The sequence below is a fragment of the Littorina saxatilis genome, linkage group LG8 (assembly GCF_037325665.1).
Source record: "Littorina saxatilis isolate snail1 linkage group LG8, US_GU_Lsax_2.0, whole genome shotgun sequence".
Classification (NCBI taxonomy): domain Eukaryota; kingdom Metazoa; phylum Mollusca; class Gastropoda; order Littorinimorpha; family Littorinidae; genus Littorina; species Littorina saxatilis.
The window spans coordinates 26,402,690-26,425,189 of record NC_090252.1 but is presented as its reverse complement, the minus strand read 5'-3'; the positions used below and the strand labels follow the sequence as shown (position 1 = coordinate 26,425,189).

The following is a 22,500-nucleotide window of genomic DNA, read 5'->3' as shown; positions in this document are numbered from 1 at the left end:
CGCCAATATTTGAGGGGAATTTTTCAATTGTAATAAGTGCACATAAGACACTCGCACAAAGTTAATGCATATTGTGATCAGAGGAAAAGTCACTACATTGCGCATAAATCGAGACATAATTGATAAGTCGGAAAACAACAAAAGAACATGAGAGAGGTTATGGGGAAAAATTTGTCAGGCAGCATGTCGCATGACAGTGTCTAATAAATGTAATGAGTGAAGTATAGAGGCTCATTTACGGAACCTGCCCGTCTGTCTAATATAGTCCTGTACAGTTATGAATATGGTCTGGTTTGATATCACGTTGTTGTTATTGTTGTTGTTGTTGTTGTTGTTGTTGTTGTTGTAAGCACGCTGCTGGATTTCGAGCGAAAATTGGACTAAATTTGTTTGATATCACGTTGTTGTTGTTGTTGTTGTTGTTGTTGTTGTTGTTGTTGTTGTTGTTGTTGTTGTTGTTTTTGTTTTTGTTGTTGTTCTTGTTATTGTAAGCACGCTGCTCGATGCGACAAAAGCTCGACGCGACATATGCTCGAACGACAGAAGCTCGACCGGACTGTAGAATGATGCTGTCAAAACTACTTTGATGACGTCATATCTGAAACTGTCACGGTGATGTTGTTCTAGTTTCGAGCTACAAATTGACTAAATTTGTTTGATATCACGTTGTTGTTGTTGTTGTTGTTGTTGTTGTTGTTGTTGTTGTTGTTGTTGTTGTTGTTGTTGTTGTTGTTGTTGTTGTTGTTGTTGTTGTTGTTGTTGTTGTTGTTGTAAGCACGCTGCTGGATTTCGAGCGACAAATTGACTAAATGTGTTTGATATCACGTTGTTGTTTTTGTTGTTGTTGTTGTTGTTGTTGTTGTTGTTGTTGTTGTTGTTGTTGTTGTTGTTGTTGTTGTTGTAGGTACGCTGCTGAATTTTGAGCGACAAATTGACTAAATTTGCTTGATATCACGTTGTTGTTGTTGTTGTTGTTGTTGTTGTTGTTGTTGTTGTTGTTGTTGTTGTTGTTGTTGTTGTTGTAAGCACGCTGCTGGATTTCGAGCGACAAATTGACTAAATTTGTTTGATATCACGTTGTTGGTTTAAACAAGTTTAACTTTATTTCTGAATTGATACTCACAGCAAGCAAATAAACAGTCGTCCATCTGCCTCTCTCTCTCTCTCTCTCTCTCTCTCTCTCTCTCTCTCTCTCTCTCTCTCTCTCTCTCTCTCTCTCTCTCTCTCTCTCTCTCTCTCTCTCTCTCTCTCTCTCTCTCTCTCTCTCTCTCTCTCTCTCTTAGACAGATTTTAAAATAACACAAAATAAACAGACAGGCATAATAACACCGAGAAGGACACGCACAGACACGTTCGATCTTTTCTCCATTCGAGCTTTTATCGCATCGAGCTTTTGTCGCGTCGAGCATTTGTCCATTCGAGCATTTGTCGTTCGAGCATATATCGCGTCGAGCTTTTGTCGCGTCGAGCATTTGTCCATTCGAGCATTTGTCGTTCGAGCATATGTTGCGTCGAGCCGCTTTTGTCGTGTCGAGTGTTTGTCCATTTGAGCATTTGTCGTTCGAGATTTTGTCGGTCGAGCTTTTGAATCTGAATCTAGGGGGTCCTTAATGTCCTCACAGGAAATTTTCCTTTTAGGGACATGAGTTGATGATACGCTAAAAAAAGAAAGAAAATAAAATAAAAAAAGGAGGGAAAGAAAAGGGCAAGACCAAGCAAGCCCGACCGTAATAGGATCCCGGCCCCGCTCTCCATGAATAAGGGAGGGGGTGGGGTAATAAGAAGTATACGTTAAGATCCTTGTAAGAGGAATATTAATAATTTTCCCTTTATATACGTTGACTTCCTAGGGGAAGGACCATTAAAAACATGGATTTTAATTCAATTTTAGTTTCGTTAAAAAAAGATAAAACTCAGGACCACCTGTTGAAAGGTTTAAAAGTGACAAGATTGTGAGAAAAATATATAGAACATGCGCAAACACGTAATACTGATCTTTTAGGGTAGTAACATTTGGACACATCATTTCATTGACGCACGCATGAGTTGCTATACAGCATTTGTTCATTATAAATAGGATAAAATGATAAGATTAAGAGATCCATCTGCATTGTCCATCGACCTCCCCGCCACTACAATAGTCGCAGGGGAGGCGACGGCACACTAGCAGTATTAACTGAGAGAGAAAACAGCTATTCTCTCGTTTATATAATCATGTTTTTATGTTTATTGTGTAATCCGGAAACAGGAGTTTAAAACCATCAGGTGGAGAAAAAGGAAAAAAAACACACACACACACACACACGCCCGCGAGGTGGGGCAATGCCCTTCGCTCCCTGCGAGCTGTGTGTCCCTTTGTTTAAGTTAAAACAGTTGACAAATGACGATGAGTTTAGAAAAGAAGCCCCCTTTGATGTATTTCATGGGGTCGTTCTTGTGTGTGCTGTTTAGTTTTGAAAGTAAAAATGCGTTTAGGAAGCATTGGTATTCTGAGATGGAGTAGCCAATATTCATTTTGGTTGAGGAGGAAAGGGCAGCCTTCTTAGCTGCAGTGTCGGCTAGATCATTTCCTCTTAGGTTAGTATGCGAGCGAATCCATATGCTGCGAAAATTGAAATGCCTTTATTTAATTTATAACACTTTTCGATTTTAAATTCTGGGATTACAAAGGCACAGCCCACACTGCCGTCTGGCAGCTTCGACCCGTCTGTGTATACTTTTAAAAAGTGGCTGTATTTCTTGTTTATTGTTTCTTTTGCCAGTGTGACGGTAAAGGGCTAATGAGAGCATAAAAAGTGATTTCCAACCTCTTAACCTTTTACGGCCCCAACCTCGTCATCTTCCAGTCCCTCCCTCCCCTCCCCCCCCCCCCCACCCGCCCCTCCCTCTTTTACCGTGGGATAACCTATTATGTCACATATAGGTTCTAGATACCTCTGAAGACGCTACTTAAGAGGACGTTAACCCTAAATAGCATCTGTCCCAATATAGTTCCCTAGTTACCTGGGAGGAAGTTAAGCCCCATAAACAACAAGATAGCATCTTCGACAAACACTCACGTCCTAAATCGCACAAAACGTAGGACTTTTCATATCAATTTTACTACTAGATAGCATTTCGAGGACGCTACGCTCAAATAGACAGTACAAACATTATATTGTCATGATATAGTCGTCTCATACAGGTCATACGTATCTCAAGGAACGTTAAACCACAATAAACCTTACTCATTGTATTAGCTTGAACTTAAAAATATCCTACCAAATATTGGGGAAGTTGTCTGTCTCAATCTACACTACCCTGTCTGTCTGTCTGTCTGTCTGTCTGTCTGTCTGTCTGTCTGTCTGTCTGTCTGTCTGTCTGTCTGTCTGTCTGTCTGTCTGTCTGTCTGTCTGTCGGTCGGTCTGTCGGTTTGTCGGTCTGTTTGTCGGTCTGTTTGTCGGTCTGTCTGTCGGTCTGTTTGTCGGTCTGTCGGTCTGTCTGTCTCTTTCTTTTCCTCTCAGTTGTAGGTATATTTTCTAATTATATATATTTTTGGTTACAGGTTCATTAATGCAACATTCGAAGTTGTTTTTATAATACATGAATTTTGACATCCTTTTTTTTATTTGTGCTGTTTTCTTGCTTGATAATTTAGCACTACAACACTTACTCCCCTCCATTGTGCCCAATGCCACCTTTTTGCGACACCTACTTGAACCAGCGCTTGTAGGCCCTACAGCATATCGATAAAGCGCACGCATGACCGGTTCTGACAAAAAAGGACAACTGCACAGGTGTAATCCTTAAGGAGCTTAAACAAGGAACTTTGATTGAGTAAGTGTTCTCACATGCCATGCAATTTTGTTTCCGTTTCACGCAGTGTTTATTCATTGTGATAGCTGCCAGAAAGTGACATGCGTCCTTGAACGACGGCGCGCCTGCAGACTGTTCATAAACGTGAATGTAATTTTATAACGAAACAAGTCGCGTGAAGCAAAACTATACATGTATTCAATCTGTCAACTCGACAAATAATACTGAATGATTAGCGTTTCAGGAAGACAATGCTTTGCGGATACCCCGCTACCGAGACTGACATTAGTAATTCACCTTACAAAACGTAGCTTGATCGCTTGAACTGCATGACAAGCCGTTTTTACGCATCGATTCCAAACATAAAATATCCATATATTATTTTTGGAATCAGAAAATGATAAAGAATGAGATGAAAGCCTTTTTTAATATAAATTTCGAAAGCTGTTAATTATTTTGGTTTTGTTTGATGAATTTTGATATCATTAATGCACAAACTCATGTATTCCAAGCTAAAAATGCAATCCATTACTTTGGGCTTCGTTGAAGTTGTTATTTACCAAGATTTCAATCGCTTTGATTAAAAAAGAAGTGTGTGACAGTTCCTCAACTTTTACAAATATCCTAGTATATAAAAATAAACATTAAAAGGTTATTTTGATGCCGATGCTAAAGAATTGTCCTGTCCAATAGGCACACTGTAACACATTTTAAGGACAAGCCTGTATACAGACTATGATATATCAATGGAGAAGTTATAAAAACCGCAACCAAAACCAAAATCACGCGCTCCGAGAGGCGGCAAGACCAAGCAAGGATTAATCCCTTGTGCGGATTTAGAAGCTAGGAGTCATTGTTGTTTTTATCTTCCTGTGAGACTTTAAACGTGAATTGATTTCGGTGTTTTAAGTCATCGCAGGTCGTGCTTAAAGGGTCACTATAATTTATTTGATATGATAAGCAAGGTAAACAAAAACAAATAAAACAAAAGATACAGGTGGGGGTGGGGGTTCAAATTCTCAAAACCCTCTGTCAAAAAGTATATATCCTCTTCACGTATGTGCCTTTTTGTATGTATTCATGTGTGGACCAATTTCTCGCATTTTTGTGTGTCGTTTGCTTTTATGACGGAAGCTGCATAACCAGTGATCACAGCGGCTTTTGACAGTGCGATGTGAAAATTGGTGGAACAGTAATTAGATAAGACTCGTCTGTCGCACTTCTTTGGTCTACCCTGGTTAGTTTTCAAGTGATCATTTGGTCACCTCAGCCGACCAGAGATGAGTGTGTAGATTACAACTTTTGCGAGCCGACCCGAGGGGAACCTTTGGCGTCTCAAGCAGACGAAGTATTTCGTCGCTCTATGGTCTCCGCTATCCAATGAATGGAGTGTTACATATTAATGCGCGCGCGTGTGGACCAATTTCTCTTTTCATATTATCCACATTTTTTTGGTGTCGTTTGCTTTTATGACGGAAGCTGCATAACCAGTGATCACAGCGGCTTTTGACAGTGCGATGTAAGAATTGGTGGAACGGTAATTAGATAAGACTCGTCTGTCGCACTTCTTTGGTCTACTCTTGTTGTTTTCAAGTGATCACTTGGTCACCTCAGCCGACAAGAAACAAGCGTGTAAATTACACCTTTTACGAGCCGATCCGAGGGTATCTTTTGGCGTGTAAAGCAGACGAAGTATTTCGTCGCTCTATATGGTCTGATGTACCTCTCGGCTATCCAATGAATAGAGTGTTACATAATAATGCGCGGGCGTGGCAGCATGTAAGTGTATGAGAGTGTGTGTGTATTTGCTTTATTCATAAAAGCTTTTTGGGATTTCGACTAAAATTTGAATGCTGTTTGGCACCAGTCAACAGTTAACATATATTATAACGCTGAAGTATACAACAGGTGCGGTACACGACATTAAATAAATCAAACGAGAAAGGTTATAAGTGACAATAGCTGCTGGGGTAAAACAAAAACACAAAAAAATCCTTTCTCTCTCTCTGTCTCTCTCTCACTCTCTCTCTCTCACTCTCTCTCTCTGTCTGTCTCTCTCTCTCACTCTCGCTCTCTCTCACTCTCTCTCCCTACTCTCTCTCTCTCTCTCTCTCTCTCTCTCTCTTTATATATATATATATCTTTTTTTCTCTGTCTCTCTCTATCTGTCTCTCTATATTACGATGTCTGTCTGTCTGTCTGTCCGTCCGTCCGTCCGTCCGTCCGTCCGTCCGTCCGTCCGTCCGTCCGTCCGTCCGTCCGTCCGTCCGTCCGTCCGTCTGTCTGTCTGTCTGTCTGTCTGTCTGTTTGTCTGTCCAGTTGTATGTATATTTTCTAATTTTATATTTTTTCGTTTACAGGTTCATACATGAAGATTCGAAGTTGTATAGCTATATAATACATGAATTTTGACATCCTTTTATTTGTGCCGTTTTCTTGCTTGATAATTTAGCAATACAACTCCCCTCCATTGTGCCCAATGCCACCTTTTTGCGACACCTACTTGAACCAGCGCTTGTACAGGATAAGGCGCACGCATGACCGGTTCTGACAAAAAAGGACAACTGCACAGGTGTAATCCTTAAGTAGCTTAAACAAGGAACTTTGATTGAGTAAGTGTTCTCACATGCCATGCAATTTTGTTTCCGTTTCACGCAGTGTTTATTCATTGTGATAGCTGCCAGAAAGTGACATGCGTCTTTGAACGACGGCGCGCCTGCAGACTGTTCATAAACAATGTAATTTTATAACGAAACAAGTCGCGTGAAGCAAAACTATACATGTATTCAATCTGTCAACTCGACAAATAATACTGAATGATTAGCGTTTCAGGAAGACAATGCTTTGCGGATATCCCGCTACCGAGATTGACATTAGTAATTCACCTTACAAAACGTAGCTTAATCCCTTGAACTGCATGACAAGCCGTTTTTACGCATCGATTCCAAACATAAAATATCCATATATTATTTTTGGAATCAGAAAATGATAAAGAATGAGATGAAAGCCTTTTTTAATATAAATTTCGAAAGCTGTTAATTATTTTGGTTTTGTTTGATGAATTTTGATATCATTAATGCACAAACTCATGTATTCCAAGCTAAAAATGCAATCCATTACTTTGGGCTTCGTTGAAGTTGTTATTTACCAAGATTTCAATCGCTTTGATTAAAAAAGAAGTGTGTTCCTCAACTTTTACAAATATCCTAGTATATAAAAATAAACATTAAAAGGTTATTTTGATGCCGATGCTAAAGAATTGTCCTGTCCAATAGGCACACTGTAACACATTTTAAGGACAAGCCTGTAGACTATGATATATCAATGGAGAAGTTATAAAAACCTCAACCAAAACCAAAATCACGCGCTCCGAGAGGCAGCAAGACCAAGCAAGGATTAATCCCTTGTGCGGATTTAGAAGCTAGGAGTCATTGTTGTTTTTATCTTCCTGTGAGACTTTAAACGTGAATTGATTTCGGTGTTTTAAGTCATCGCAGGTCGTGCTTAAAGGGTCACTATAATTTATTTGATATGATAAGCAAGGTAAACAAAAACAAATAAAACAAAAGATACAGGTGGGGGTGGGGGTCAGTTCAAATTCTCAAAACCCTCTGTCAAAAAGTATATATCCTCTTCACGTATGTGCCTTTTTGTATGTATTCATGTGTGGACCAATTTCTCGCATTTTTGTGTGTCGTTTGCTTTTATGACGGAAGCTGCATAACCAGTGATCACAGCGGCTTTTGACAGTGCGATGTGAAAATTGGTGGAACAGTAATTAGATAAGACTCGTCTGTCGCACTTCTTTGGTCTACCCTGGTTAGTTTTCAAGTGATCATTTGGTCACCTCAGCCGACCAGAGATGAGTGTGTAGATTACAAGTTTTGCGAGCCGACCCGAGGGGAACCTTTGGCGTCTCAAGCAGACGAAGTATTTCGTCGCTCTATGGTCTCCGCGATCCAATGAATGGAGTGTTACATATTAATGCGCGCGCGTGTGGACCAATTTCTCTTTTCATATTATCCACATTTTTTTGGTGTCGTTTGCTTTTATGACGGAAGCTGCATAACCAGTGATCACAGCGGCTTTTGACAGTGCGATGTAAGAATTGGTGGAACGGTAATTAGATAAGACTCGTCTGTCGCACTTCTTTGGTGTACTCTTGTTGTTTTCAAGTGATCACTTGGTCACCTCAGCCGACAAGAAACAAGCGTGTAAATTACACCTTTTACGAGCCGACCCGAGGGTATCTTTTGGCGTGTAAAGCAGACGAAGTATTTCGTCGCTCTATATGGTCTGATGTACCTCTCGGCTATCCAATGAATAGAGTGTTACATAATAATGCGCGGGCGTGGCAGCATGTAAGTGTATGAGAGTGTGTGTGTATTTGCTTTATTCATAAAAGCTTTTTGGGATTTCGACTAAAATTTGAATGCTGTTTGGCACCAGTCAGTCAACAGTTAACATATTATAAAGCTGAAGTATACAACAGGTGCGGTACACGACATTAAATAAATCAAACGAGAAAGATTAGAAGTGACAATAGCTGCTGGGGTAAAACAAAAACACAAAAAAATCCTTTCTCTCTCTCTGTCTCTCTCTCACTCTCTCTCTCTCTCACTCTCTCTCTCTGTCTCTGTCTGTCTCTCTCTCTCACTCTCGCTCTCTCTCACTCTCTCTCCCTACTCTCTCTCTCTCTCTTTATATATATATATATATCTTTTTTTCTCTGTCTCTCTCTATCTGTCTCTCTATATTACGATGTCTGTCTGTCTGTCTGTCCGTCCGTCCGTCCGTCCGTCCGTCCGTCCGTCCGTCTGTCTGTCTGTCTGTCTGTCTGTCTGTCTGTCTGTCTGTCTGTCTGTCCAGTTGTATGTATATTTTCTAATTTTATATTTTTTCGTTAACAGGTTCATACATGAAGATTCGAAGTTGTATAGCTATATAATACATGAATTTTGACATCCTTTTATTTGTGCCGTTTTCTTGCTTGATAATTTAGCAATACAACTCCCCTCCCTTGTGCCCAATGCCACCTTTTTGCGACACCTACTTGAACCAGCGCTTGTACAGGATAAGGCGCACGCATGACCGGTTCTGACAAAAAAGGACAACTGCACAGGTGTAATCCTTAAGTAGCTTAAACAAGGAACTTTGATTGAGTAAGTGTTCTCACATGCCATGCAATTTTGTTTCCGTTTCACGCAGTGTTTATTCATTGTGATAGCTGCCAGAAAGTGACATGCGTCTTTGAACGACGGCGCGCCTGCAGACTGTTCATAAACAATGTAATTTTATAACGAAACAAGTCGCGTGAAGCAAAACTATACATGTATTCAATCTGTCAACTCGACAAATAATACTGAATGATTAGCGTTTCAGGAAGACAATGCTTTGCGGATACCCCGCTACCGAGACTGACATTGGTAATTCACCTCACAAAACGTAGCTTGATCCCTTGAACTGCATGACAAGCCGTTTTTACGCATCGATTCCAACCAAACATAAAATATCCATATATTATTTTTGGAATCAGGAAATGATAAAGAATGAGATGAAAGCCTTTTTTATATAAATTTTAAAAGCTGTTAATTATTTTGGTTTTGTTTGATGAATGTTGATATCATTAATGCACAAACTCATGTATTCCAAGCTAAAAATGCAATCCATTACTTTGGGCTTCGTTGAAGTTGTTATTTACCAAGATTTCAATCGCTTTGATTAAAAAAAAAGTGTGTGACAGTTCCTCAACTTTTACAAATATCCTAGTATATAAAAATAAACATTAAAAGGTTATTTTGATGCCGATGCTAAAGAATTGTCCTGTCCAATAGGCACATTGTAACACATTTTAAGGACAAGCCTGTAGACTATGATATATCAATGGAGAAGTTATAAAAACCGCAACCAAAACCAAAATCACGCGCTCCGAGAGGCGGCAAGACCAAGCAAGGATTAATCCCTTGTGCGGATTTAGAAGCTAGGAGTCATTGTTGTTTTTATCTTCCTGTGAGACTTTAAACGTGAATTCTTCTTCTTCTTCTTGCGTTCGCCGTCACACCATCAGGGCCCGTATGCTTATGGGGGAAGTTCGCGACAACTCCCGAAGTTTTGAGTGACATCGGAAGTACTTGCCTCACTTTCGTATGCATGGGCCGGAAAAAGGGTTTACCTCGAAGCAAAGCGAGGAAGTAACTCAGGGTATTTTGCGACTACTTCTAAAGTTTTGAGTGACATCGGAAGTACATCCTCACTTTCGCATGCATGGGACGAAAAAAGAGTTTACTTTGGAAGCTAACGAGGAAGTAAATGAGGGTAAATGTACTACAGCCTGACCCAGTAGTAAACACGCTACTTCCACAGTTTCTCAGTGCAAAAAGGCAGGGCTTTTCTTCAGTTTTTCATGTCAAACCGAGCTGACGCTCCCAAAGAGAGAAAATAGAGGGAAAAGTCGTATCTTCTGCATGCATTTCGTGCAAATTTCCCTGAATACAAACCGGCTGAGTTGCCAGCTTTGACTTTTGTTTGTTCTGGGTCATTGGCCACCACTCTTTCATTCCCGCTTATACGAGGGGGTTACTGTGTTTCTATGAAAATGGGCGTCGTTGTGTGCATGTGTGTGTGTGTGTGTGTGTGTTTGTGTGCGTGCGTGCGTGTGTTTGTGTTTGTGTGCGTGTGTGTGTGTGTGTGTGTGTGTGTGTGTGTGTGTGTGTGTTCGAGTGTTGAAGTGTAAGTTTCTGCTATTTTTTTTGTCATTGCTTTATCTCTGTGTGTGTGTGTGTGTGTGTGTGTGTGTGTATGTGTGTGTGTGTGTGTGTGTGTGTGTGAGCATGCAAAACCCACCAACCGGGTTTATGTATATGTTCACACAGTACCAACTGGGGCTAAAAAAACAAGTGGGTTCCACATTTTGGAACCCAGTTGTTTTATTCTTGATTCGTAACAACCAGGTTCCAAACGACTCAGAAAACAAGTTTTAGCAAAAAAATTTTTTTTTTTTTTTTTACGGAAAGAATGCCATATTCAAGATGATGACACTCTTTCCGTCAAAATTCCGTGCCCTATAGGCTACGAAATAGGTCAAATTTTATGCCTTTTTTAGTGTCAAATTCGTCCATGCCGGAGCGGATACTGCAGCCAGTGCGGTTGTAGTGCAAGCGCACTACAAAGACACTGCGCGCAGTGCCGTTGTAGTCCAAGTGCACTATCGGCTATGAACCCACTTGGTGGGTTTTGCGTGTATGTGTGTGTGTGTGTGTTTGTTTTCGATGTTATGTGTGTGTTCGACGGTGTGTGTGTGTTCGACGGTGTGTGTGTGTGTTCGACGGTGTGTGTGTGTGTCTGTGTGTGTGTGTGTCTGTGTGTGTGTGTGTGTTCGATGTTATGTGTGTGTTCGACGGTGTGTGTGTGTGTGTGTGTGTGTGTGTGTGTGTATGTGTGTGTGTGTGTGTGTGTGTGTGTGTGTGTGTGTGTACCCACTCCCCACACTATGATGAGCTGACTATATTTGCGCCTTGAGATTTTATTCATGTTCTTACGTTTTATGCTGTTTATTGTGATTCACCACACCCGAGTTTATCGTAATTGAGATAATAAAGTGTTCTATGTCTATGTATTATGTCTAATACACATGCACACACGCACGTAGGCTACAAAAATCCAATCTTGACTTTGAACTTTATATAAACATACATCCTCTTCACAATTAACGAGGACAAACGTAATTTACAAACACCTAAGTACAACAATTTTTCTGTTTTAAAAATTCGGACACACATTTTCTCAAATAATATGAAATTCGCTGAACTTATCTTCTTTTCACTACACCTTATATCTTGATTCCCCAAAAATGGAGTTCTGCCTTTTTAAATTTACCAGTAACACAAACATTCGCTCTGACCAAACTATTTTTGTCCAGCAGTTTTACCGATACACAATCATTAAAAAAACACTACAAAAAGAGTTTTAAGTTAACCGACTTCGCTACCACATAAACAACCTTTTTTTATTGTCCCCAACATTCTGGTCAACGAAATCATTATTATAGACAGTCATTCTATTTAAGGACAATTATCACAGCTTTCGTTCAACCAGTTAAAAACAACAATTATTGTAAAAGCTACAGCGCGATCAACGTTTGCCCATTTACGTACTCGCGATGAGATTCGTTTCTTCTGGTCACCAAGCCTACCGTTTACAAACGCATGCGCACTAATTGGGATTCCCCCAATTTTCTCGACCTTGACCTCAGAACTCTCGAAGCCACTACTTCGGCGTTCAATTTAGCTCGTGCATACCGAGTAGCTGGCAACTTTGCTTTCGAAGTTCCCACTTCCAATGTCAAGGGCCTCTCGCTTGACATAATTATACGACGATATCGCATCTCAAGGGTCCTTACCCATCCAAAAGAAACCTCCAGCGCATACTACAATTGCAGGACATTCCGTTTTTAAAGGCAGCTCATTGGGAAATGATCTCAGACACAATATCGAAGACGTGAAATGCGTCAATCGAGCAACTGTCGTAACTTGGCTACAATGAGACGGTCTCCTACCTTGCACCATAGACACGGACTGTGACATTCTTGTTTAATTTAGGTGAAATGCTTAAAACAGAGTGACTCAAAAGCGACAGTTCGATCAGTTACTGACCGAAAAAAACGTGCTCGAGTCATTCGGCGAAGGTGGCGAGCTTTCAAACCAGCACGACTGAATAACTCAGAATGCCTTTTTTCATCATGCCTCTATTCTACACGAGTAACATAGTGCAGTGGTAACGGTTCCGGACTCTCGTTCATTCGCTCCGGGTTCAAGTTCCGCCAGGAGCTATATATTTTTTTATTAATCTTTTCCTTTTTAAGCCTCCGCAATTGCATTCCGGCTGCAAAAACCGGGTTTTGCCTCTGTGTTAATTTTATTCATTTGCAAAAGAAACCTTCCTATGCTTTGAAAAAATCATATCATGTCTTGACTTTCAACTGTACGCGCGTGTGTATAATTATGTGTGTCACTACGGTGAGTATGTGTGTGTGTGTGTGTGTGTGTGTGTGTGTGTGTGTGTGTGTGTGTGTGTGTGTGTGTGTGTGTGTGTGTGTGACTTGTGTCATCATAGTTTCAGTGTGTGTATGAGTGTAGATTGAGAGAGAATGAGAGAAAGTGAGAGAGAGTGAGTGTGTGGTTATTTGTTTGTGACTGTGTGCGTGCGTGTATGGGTGCGTGTGTGTGTATATGTGTGCGCGCGAGCGCGCGCGTGTGTGTGTGTGTGCAGTGTGTGGTGTGTGTGTGTTTATGTGTGCCGTCAGTCAGTGTCACTTGTGTCATAGTGTCAGTATGTGCATGAGTGTACGTTTGTCTGTGTGTGCGTGTGTCGTAAGAGAGAGAGAGAGAGAGAGAGAGAGAGAGAGAGAGAGAGAGAGAGAGAGAGAGAGAGAGAGAGAGAGAGAGAGAGAGAGAGAGAGCGACCGACACTTCTTTGGCAATTTTGGACCAGACAGCGTCTTTATGTTTTAACAGTTAGACTGTTCTGAAATTTGGACAGAATAACCGTTCTTTCGTAAAACACTTCTGTCAAGAGTACAGCAATTTCACCATCTGAAAAAGGCGCAGAACGCCCCTCCGTGTCTACTTTCTTTTTGAGCGGCACACGTGCCTTGCCATTTTCGTTGACTGCCATGTTGATAGAAACGTGCGCATGCGTATTAGTAGGGATTCCCCCAATTTCCCCGACCTTGACCTTAATACTCTCGCTGTCACTACTTTGGCGTTCAAGTCAGTTCATGCATTGTGAACAGTGTTAGAAAGTTGACTTCGGGAGTTCCCACTTCGAAAAGAGGCCTCTACTTCCAGTGTTTCTTACTTCTAGTTCATGCATACGAGCCCAGTTTAGTCTGCGAGACGAATGACGTCGTGGCTTCCAGGTCTTGTCTGCTCCCACAGAGTTTGGTGCGGAGAGGGACTGATGCTGGCCACACTTTGTCTCTGATTGGTTTGAGTTGGGGGCATGTCATTAAGACATGTTCTGGAGTCTGGTCTTCCAGACCACAGGGACAGGTTGGTGATGGGGTCAGCTTCAGCTTCCTGAACATGTGGGCGTTGAGGCGACAGTGACCAGTTCGTAGTCGCATGATCACTACTTGCTGCCATCGTTCTAGGAGATGATATGCGTCTCTCGTGGATTGTGGTCGCATTGCTGCCTTCACGAGGGTTTTCTTTTCAGCGAAGCTGACTGGGTTGTCTGGTTGTTCCTCCCTGGCTCCGAGTTTGGCGAGCTTATCAGCTGTTTCATTGCCTGGAATTCCGCAGTGTGCTGGAACCCATTGCAGGACTACTCGTCGAGTCTTGGCAAGCTCCTGGAGTTTCTCCATCAGACGAGGAAGTTTGCTTCCTGCAAGGGCTTCCAGGGCAGACAGTGCATCGGAGAGGAAAACAACTTGGGGGCATTCGCTTTCCGAGTCATGAATCATGGAGGCTGCTTGCATGATGGCCTGAACTTCTGCTGCATAGTTTGAGCAGTACTTTCCTGTTGGTATCCCTGCTGTAGAAGTGTGCCCCTCAGGAGATCTGACAAGTACACCTGCTCCTCCATTGGCCACGGCGTTTGTGACGTGAATTGATTTCGGTGTTTTAAGTCATCGCAGGTCGTGCTTAAAGGGTCACTATAATTTATTTGATATGATAAGCAAGGTAAACAAAAACAAATAAAACAAAAGATAGGTGGGGGTGGGGGTCAGTTCAAATTCTCAAAACCCTCTGCCAAAAAGTATATATCCTCATCACGTATGTGCCTTTTTGTATGTATTCATGTGTGGACCAATTTCTCGCATTTTTGTGTGTCGTTTGCTTTTATGACGGAAGCTGCATAACCAGTGATCACAGCGGCTTTTGACAGTGCGATGTGAAAATTGGTGGAACAGTAATTAGATAAGACTCGTCTGTCGCACTTCTTTGGTCTACCCTGGTTAGTTTTCAAGTGATCACTTGGTCACCTCAGCCGACAAGAAACAAGCGTGTAAATTACAACTTTTACGAGCTGACCCGAGGGTACCCTTTGGCGTGTAAAGCAGACGAAGTATTTCGTCGCTCTATATCAGTCTGATATGGTCTGATGTACCTCTCGGCTATCCAAGGAATAGAGTGTTACATAATATCATTGCTGTGCAGCACAGGCAAAATCCTCCCCTTTAGCTGCTGGCCAGCCGCTACCTGATACCCCCTGCTGCCAGACATTCCATTCTGGCGTGCGCAGCCGTCGAGGCTTACCTCCACTCCACAGCCCGGCTATGCTGAAGTGGCTGGGGCGTGGCAAAGGCGCTGTGCGTGATGCAGCAATCATACCCCCACCTCCACCATTAAGAAACACCCCGTCCCTGCCCTCCGCAAAAACCAGTTGCATAAACAAAAGCATAACCCTCCCCCCGAAGAGCTAGACTTGAACGAGGGACAAACCGAACCAAAAACCATTAACACAGACGAAATGATCAACGAAATATTTATATTATATGTAATTTTCTAGAAATAGTGAACACCACTATAAGCATTATGCTTGTTGTTGTTTACTCAATATGCGTTTTTTGTAAATAATGCACAAACGTTAAATAAAACAGTTTAAACCAAATATTTTCTAAAGTAATGACCAAAGTACAAGAAGGCATGATCGAATCAACAAAGGCAGCCCAACGAGAGGCAGAGAAAGAGTTAGCCGATATAGTTTTAATAAAAATCCAGACTAAAAAAGTCCCCCCCCCCCCCCCCCCCCCCCCACAGAACAAACACCGCTCTTGGATTTCGTGGAACACGCTCTGGTCGGCATGGTCGAGGCTAGACAAAAACAAAGTCCCGGGTCACTGATAGACACACTAGTCGGCATATTTAATATTTTAATACCTTCACTAACACCAGCCTAGGCCCCATCTCACCCAGCAATACCATGCTGGTTCTGGGATCTCTGGCGGGATCAAAAGACCTTACTGCTAAAGAAATCCACCAACTAAAATTAACCCTTTAATGGAGAGAAGAGACAGATTAACGTACTTCAAACTAAACCCGCTTTGCAACCCTGTATGATTATATGGACAAATATAACCTTATGCCAATTCAACTCTTTAACCCGGACGATAAACACGGCCTCGACCATGTCTCGTTCTTCACAAAAACAATCTACAACTCTGACATATCCTGTTGTTTTTAAAACTAAAACGCTATTGGGGACACACAGCTCGCAGGGAGCGAAGGGCATTGCCCCACCTCGCGGGCGTGTGACGGTGTGTGTGTTTTTGTTTTTGTTTTTTTTCCTGATGTTTTCGTTCCTCTTCCTATTGTTGTTGTCACTCGGGTAACAGGGAGCGAAGGGCAGTGCCCCACGTCGTGATCGAGTGCCACAACCCAGACTTTTCCTTTAATGTATATAGGTTTTAAACTCCTGCTTCCGGATTACACAATAAACATGAAAACATGATTATATAAACGAGAGGATAGCTGTTTTCTCTCTCAGTTAATACTGCAAATATACCGTCGCCTCCCCTGCGACTATTGTAGTGGCGGGGAGGTCGACGGACAATGTAGATAGATTTCTTAATCTTATCATTTTATCCTATTTATAATGAACAAATGCCGTATAGCAACTCATGCGTGCGTAAATGAAAAGATGTGTCCAAATGTTATTATCCTATAGAAGATCAGTATTACGTGTTTGCGCATGTTCTTTATATTTTTCTCACAATGTTGTCACTTTTAAACCTTTTAACAGGTGGTCCTGAGTTTTATCTTTTGTTTTATTTTTATTTTTTTAACGAAACTAAAATTGAATTAAAATTCATGTTTTTAATGGTCCTTCCCCTAGGAAGTCAACGCATATATTAAAAGAAAAATTTTATCAATATTCCTCTTACAAGGATCTTAACGTATACTTCTTATTACCCCACCCCCTCCCTTATTCATGGAGAGCGGGGCCGGGGTCCTATTACGGTCGGGCTTGCTTGGTCTTGCCCTTTTCTTTCCCTCCTTATTTTTTTTATTTTTTTTATTTTTTTTATAAAAAAGCGTATCATCATCTCATGTCTCTAAAAGGAAAATAGGACTTGAAATGTGGGTGTTGATTTTGTTTGTTTGTTTAAGTTCAGCACACTTCGTGATGGAAACTCTTCATATGAAAGAAGCACACTTGGAGAGACTACATTCTCTGTATTTGTGTATGTCGAGAAAGATCAAAAAAGAAATATGACACTCTAGTGAAATTGTGTGGGTATTCCACCGCAGAACAACATTTGCTTGAGAGTCGCTGTGTGGATTGTGAAAATTTGGACTTGCACTACATGGAGAACAGAGGGTGAGGAAACACATTCCTTTGTTAACACCCTCAAGGGCCGAGTTCTGGGAATAAACAATAATGAAGATAAACACTGATCAGAGTGCTCATGAAGGAACAGCTAACCATTGTCTCTCCCCTCCTTACAGAACAGCATTGTCAAGTCCAAATAAATGCAAACCTTTTTTCTTTTTTTTCCAAAATTTTAATTAATCAATAAACACATAATAACAAACATGGTAACTGTGTGTTTTCTGTTTGTACACATAATTTCTCATTTACATGCATTACCTTAAGTCAGAGACGATAAATTTTTCTAATTAATAAAACGTCAGACTAACGAAATCTCAAAACAACATGATTTCCAAAAATAATTTCCAGTGTTAATGGTGAATCGTTTTTTTTTAAAATGCTTACGCACATCTTTGCGATTAAAATAATATGATTAATCTTCTTCATATTTTTGCTGTTACTTTTAATACCAAAAAGCACATCTGTAACATTCAACCTAGTTCTTTCGCCAATGTTTACTAATATGTTCAATATATTTCCAGAACCTGAGCACGGTTGGGCATTCAAAGAAAAAATGCTCCAATACATCAAGTTCATCCTCACAATATGTTCAGTTTTTATCAGCCTTCACTTTCATTTTACACAATAAAATATTAGTTGGATAAATGTTTTGCAATATTTTCCAATGCAGTACACGTAATCGAACTTCACTAGTGACAGTGGCTGCTAAGTTCCAATTCTGTTCGTCAATTTCAAATCCTAACTTTCTTCTCCAAAATCCTTCTGAACAGGGTGGGCTGTATTTTTTCCTACGAGAACCTTTCGAATTTCTTTTACTGATCTCACTTTTTTTTCTCAAAAGGTCGGAGTGTCACAGACTGAACAATTTACATCGTCTATAGCTACATTTCTTAAAAGGAGATGTACAGCTGTACGAACAACATTGTACTCAAGCAACCTATTTGCAGTGTAGCCAGTTTTTTTCACACACTTCTTCATAGGTAGCAAAACGTCCATTCTCACACACATCGCTCACATAAGCTACATTATACCACTTTTAATCCAATCCGCAAAAAAGAGTGGGTTACCTTGACAAATTATATCTTTGTTGTTCCACAACAAACCCGATACAGAATGACCATTATCGACTTGATTATTATCAAGCCATGCTTTCAACACAGCGGACCAAAATTCCGATTTAATACTGTCCAATCCTTTAAATGGTTTGCTATTAATGTTTGCAAAAAAACATTCAAAGCGACTCCCAAAACGGAGAAACAGTGCTTTTGGGAGCCATGACCATTTCTGGTCTTCATTAGACCGAGTTAGGTTCACAACCCAGCTTAACAAAAAGGAACACTGCATCTGTCGCAAATCAATCATATTCAATCCACCTTGCTTAACTTCGTTACATAAAATAGTTCTTTTCACCTTTTTAAATGCCTTCCTGTTGCAGTCTTTTTTGCGCCACACGAAGCGAAACATTAACCTATTAATTTCAATTAGAACGTCGTCTGGTACAATCTGTGCCTGCATTATATAGACAAAATGTGGCAGAATAAACGTTTTGAATACACAGACTTTACCAATAATGCTCAAATTCCTTTTCTCCCACATGCAGATGAGCCTTTATGCAACATTCACTCTCTCTTCCCAATTCTCTCTCACTTTTGACGCACGCATATAATTAGTAATTAAATTACAGAAATATACACCCAGAATTTTCATTTTGTCTGTATATATGCAAAACCGCAACACTCATTCCTACAGTTCTTCCGTGACCCAAACCACATTAGCTTGGATTTTTGGTGATTTATGTTTAAACCTGATATTTCCGAAAATGTATCAATCAAAGCCAGGCCTTGGAACACGTCATGTTCATCTTGCAAAAACAATGTAACATCATCAGCGTACAACAATACTTTCAAAACTTTATCCATATCTCCGTTGTTCCATAATGACATACCCTTTATATTTTTGGCCTCTCGAATTTTAATTGCTAACAATTCAACTGCTAATACGAAGGCTAGTGCGAAAAAAGGACACCCTTGCCTTATTCCGGAATCAATATTAAAAAATTCAGATAACCAACCACAATAATTTACACAACTTTTTGCATTTTTCATCAAAACATCAACCCATTTCACAAAATCAGTTCCAAAACCAAATTTTTCAAACATCTTCAACATAAACTCTTTGGAAATGCAATCAAATGCATGAAAAAAGTCAATTGACACCATCAATCCAGGCTTATTATTTAAATCTGCATGTTCTAAAACATCATCAACTAATCGCAATAAGGTTTAGACACGTCTACCTTTTATATACCCAACTTGATCCTCATTCACAACACTCCCAACAACATCAGAGAGCCGAAGAGCTAAACATTTCGCTAATAACTTATAATCTGTATTGGTCAGAGAAATAGGTCTCCAATTCTTTAAATCATTTCTTGATAAATCCTTCCCTTAATGAATCAGTGTAATTGCCGCTTTACACTGTGAATTAGATAGAGTTCCATTCTTAAAAGCAGAGTTAAAAGAAGCAAGTATATACCTTTTTAGGCTCCTCCAAAAAAAACTTATAAAACTCAACTGTTAATCCATCAATTCCAGGCGCAGAACCATTATTCATACGCTTTAGAGCTGACAAAACTTCTCCTTCTACCACTTCCCCTTCACAGCTGTCTGTCTGCTAATCATTTATTTTTAAAACATTTGTTCCATTCAAAAAAGTGTCAATTTTCAAGCTCACGTTTCCCTCATCAATTTTTCGTTTATACAAATCAGCAAAATACGTTTTTTGGACGAGAAGAGTATCCTCTTGCGTTGTAACAATTCGTCCATTATCATCTGTTACACTTTCCATTATTTTTGCATTTGCTCTCGCCTTTTCTAACCCAAGAAAAAACAAGGTGTGTTCCTTTCACCCTGCTCGATCCATTGAACTCTTGCACGCACCTGCGCTGCACGAGATTTACGCTGCTCTAACAGTTCTAACTGCAGCTTGACCTTCTGCCGTTTACCTTGCTTAGAATACAGTCAGGGGAGATCCCAAGGGCTTTATCCAACTCATTTAATTCTCCATACAATTTTGCAACATCATTTTTAATTTCAAAACTTTTAAGCTTACTAAAATTTTGGGAGAAATCCTTGATTCTCATTTTCAATAATTCCCAACCAAGTTGACAATCCTCTTCATCATCAAGTTGAAATGTGTCAAACATTTTGTTCATTTGATCAACAAAGCTCACATCATGTAACATAGAATTATTAAATTTCCAATAACCCTCTCCTCTAACGACATCAGAGAGTTTAATATGAATACTACAGCCTCTATGATCCGACGTCGCAACAGAGATTATGTCACAATCAACAATCTTTTCAAATACACTTAAACTACTAAAAACGTAGTCAAGTCTTCTTGCCACAAATGGAACATTTTTTGACCATGTAAATTCTTTTCTATCTAAATTATGCATTCTCCATACATCGTATAAATTACATTCATTCACCAGGTCATTAAATTGTTTCACAACAACATTTGAATGATTCTCTCCACATATTATGTCGAGCTCATTGCTCATGACACAATTAAAATCACCACACAACACTATATCACCATCTTCCTTTTTTAACATGTCTGATACATCTGTAAAAAAAAAGTCATTTTCTTTCTAGACTCGTTGGGTGCATATACATTTGCGATAATCAAACATTGGTTATTACTACCAATCTTCACAGCAAGAATGCGCTTCGTTTCACACACGATCTTTACATAATCACATACAAACCCTTTTTTCAATAATATAACCTGTCCCGAGCTATGCACGGTACTTTCGCTGTAAAACAGATCACCATCCCACTCTCTCCTCCATTCTTCACTGACATCTTTAGTAATATGCGACTCTTGCAAACAAATGACATCATACTTTTTGCTTCTGAAAAACGTAAACAAACTTTTCCTTTTTCTTTTGGTTCTTAATCCTCGAGTATTCAGCGAAAACAATTTCATGTTACAAGCCATGTTACAAGCCATTGTCAGTGTCTAGTATCAGTGTCAGTTCTTGTTACACAGCACGTGCGCTAGTTGGCACTCGCATCAAGCCGTGCGTGTTTCTCCACGCCTCGTAATTCTGTTGTTGGGGAAACCCCCTCTGTCTCTGGGCGTGTCCGCTTGGGGGTATTTGACCGAGTGCGAAAGTCAAAATCGAGTTGTGTTTGTTTTTTGCTGTTTTTGTCTTTTGTTAATTGTGTACCTCTTTCTACGAGTGCTGATTTTCCCTGCTTCTGTTTTGGTTTGTGTTTTGCAGAGGAGTGCGTGTTTGTGTTTTTGCTTTGGGGTTGCTTATCTGTCTGAGCTGAGTTGCGCCGCCCTTGTGAGGGGGTGTCGTCTGTGGAAGCTTGTGATTCTTTGCTGATGTCTGTCTGGGTGTCTTCCCACTTGTCCTCTTCCGTCTCTCCATCACCCATCCATTGCGTCATCGGCACGGGAGTCCTGCACGGGGCCGCTCTGTCCACCCTCGTTGGTTGGTTCGGTGGGCGCGCTGATGGGATCCCACACTGACGTGGGATGTGGGCGGTCACACACTGGATCGCCCTGCTTGTGGCCGCTGCCCTTACACGCCCTGCGCGTGATAGGGTTGACACATGTCCAAACTCGGTGGCCTGGCTGGAGGCAGCGAGAGCACTGGGGAATCCCCCTTTCTGTTTTGGGTTGCTCTTTGTGGAAGAGCCTTGCTTAAAAACATAATTTTCAGCTGTTTTTCTAGAGGCTTTGCTGGCACATTTATAAACACAAAACGCCTCCCTGTCAGAAAGCGCGTCAGTTTTTCATCTTTAAATAAATGCAAACCTGTCTAAACTGGCCTAACTTACAGTGTTTCTTTATGGTTCTGATTTTGTAGATTTTGTTTGTGTTCCTTCAGAGACAACAGAAAGGTGTTTTATTTCCTTCTTTGAGAAGTGTCTTTTTGTGAAACAAGTTTGAATACGATGTACTGAAAAAGATCTCAGCCTGCTTCTGTGATAGAGTTTTAAATAATAAACTATCAGCAACTGACTCAGTGACTGACTAATAGAATAACCAGAGTTCTATAGACAAACACAGTGAATGTGAGAACCCTCTCTCTGTAAGTGTTTACACAAGCAACAGGAGTACCGTTAGCTGCTATCTTGCCTGGCGCGTCCCCCCCCCCCCCCCCCCCCCCACAGTGGAGTAATTAACCCCTTCCTGCCGGCTAATAAGATTCGGTAACCAGACTGGTGGTGAGTGATTCTGCATGCAGGCATGTTGTACTTCACACTGCATTACTAACATTGCTTGAGGGAAGTGGACATCTTGAGTAATTGGGGTGTGGATGGAGTGAAGATTGGAAGGGATTGTGCTCGG

The 22,500-nt window shown here is 40.7% G+C and overlaps 1 protein-coding gene across 1 annotated transcript in view; it reads right to left on the bottom strand.

Moving 5' to 3' along the window:
• The window catches only part of LOC138974579 (uncharacterized), a 17,757-nt gene extending 3,485 nt beyond the window's left edge, over nt 1–14,272 (bottom strand). The window contains exon 1 of the mRNA XM_070347297.1: nt 13,834–14,272. Coding sequence (XP_070203398.1) covers nt 13,834–14,272 — 439 coding nt within the window. The remainder of the gene's footprint in view (nt 1–13,833) is intronic.
• Nucleotides 14,273–22,500: the final 8,228 nt, after the last annotated feature.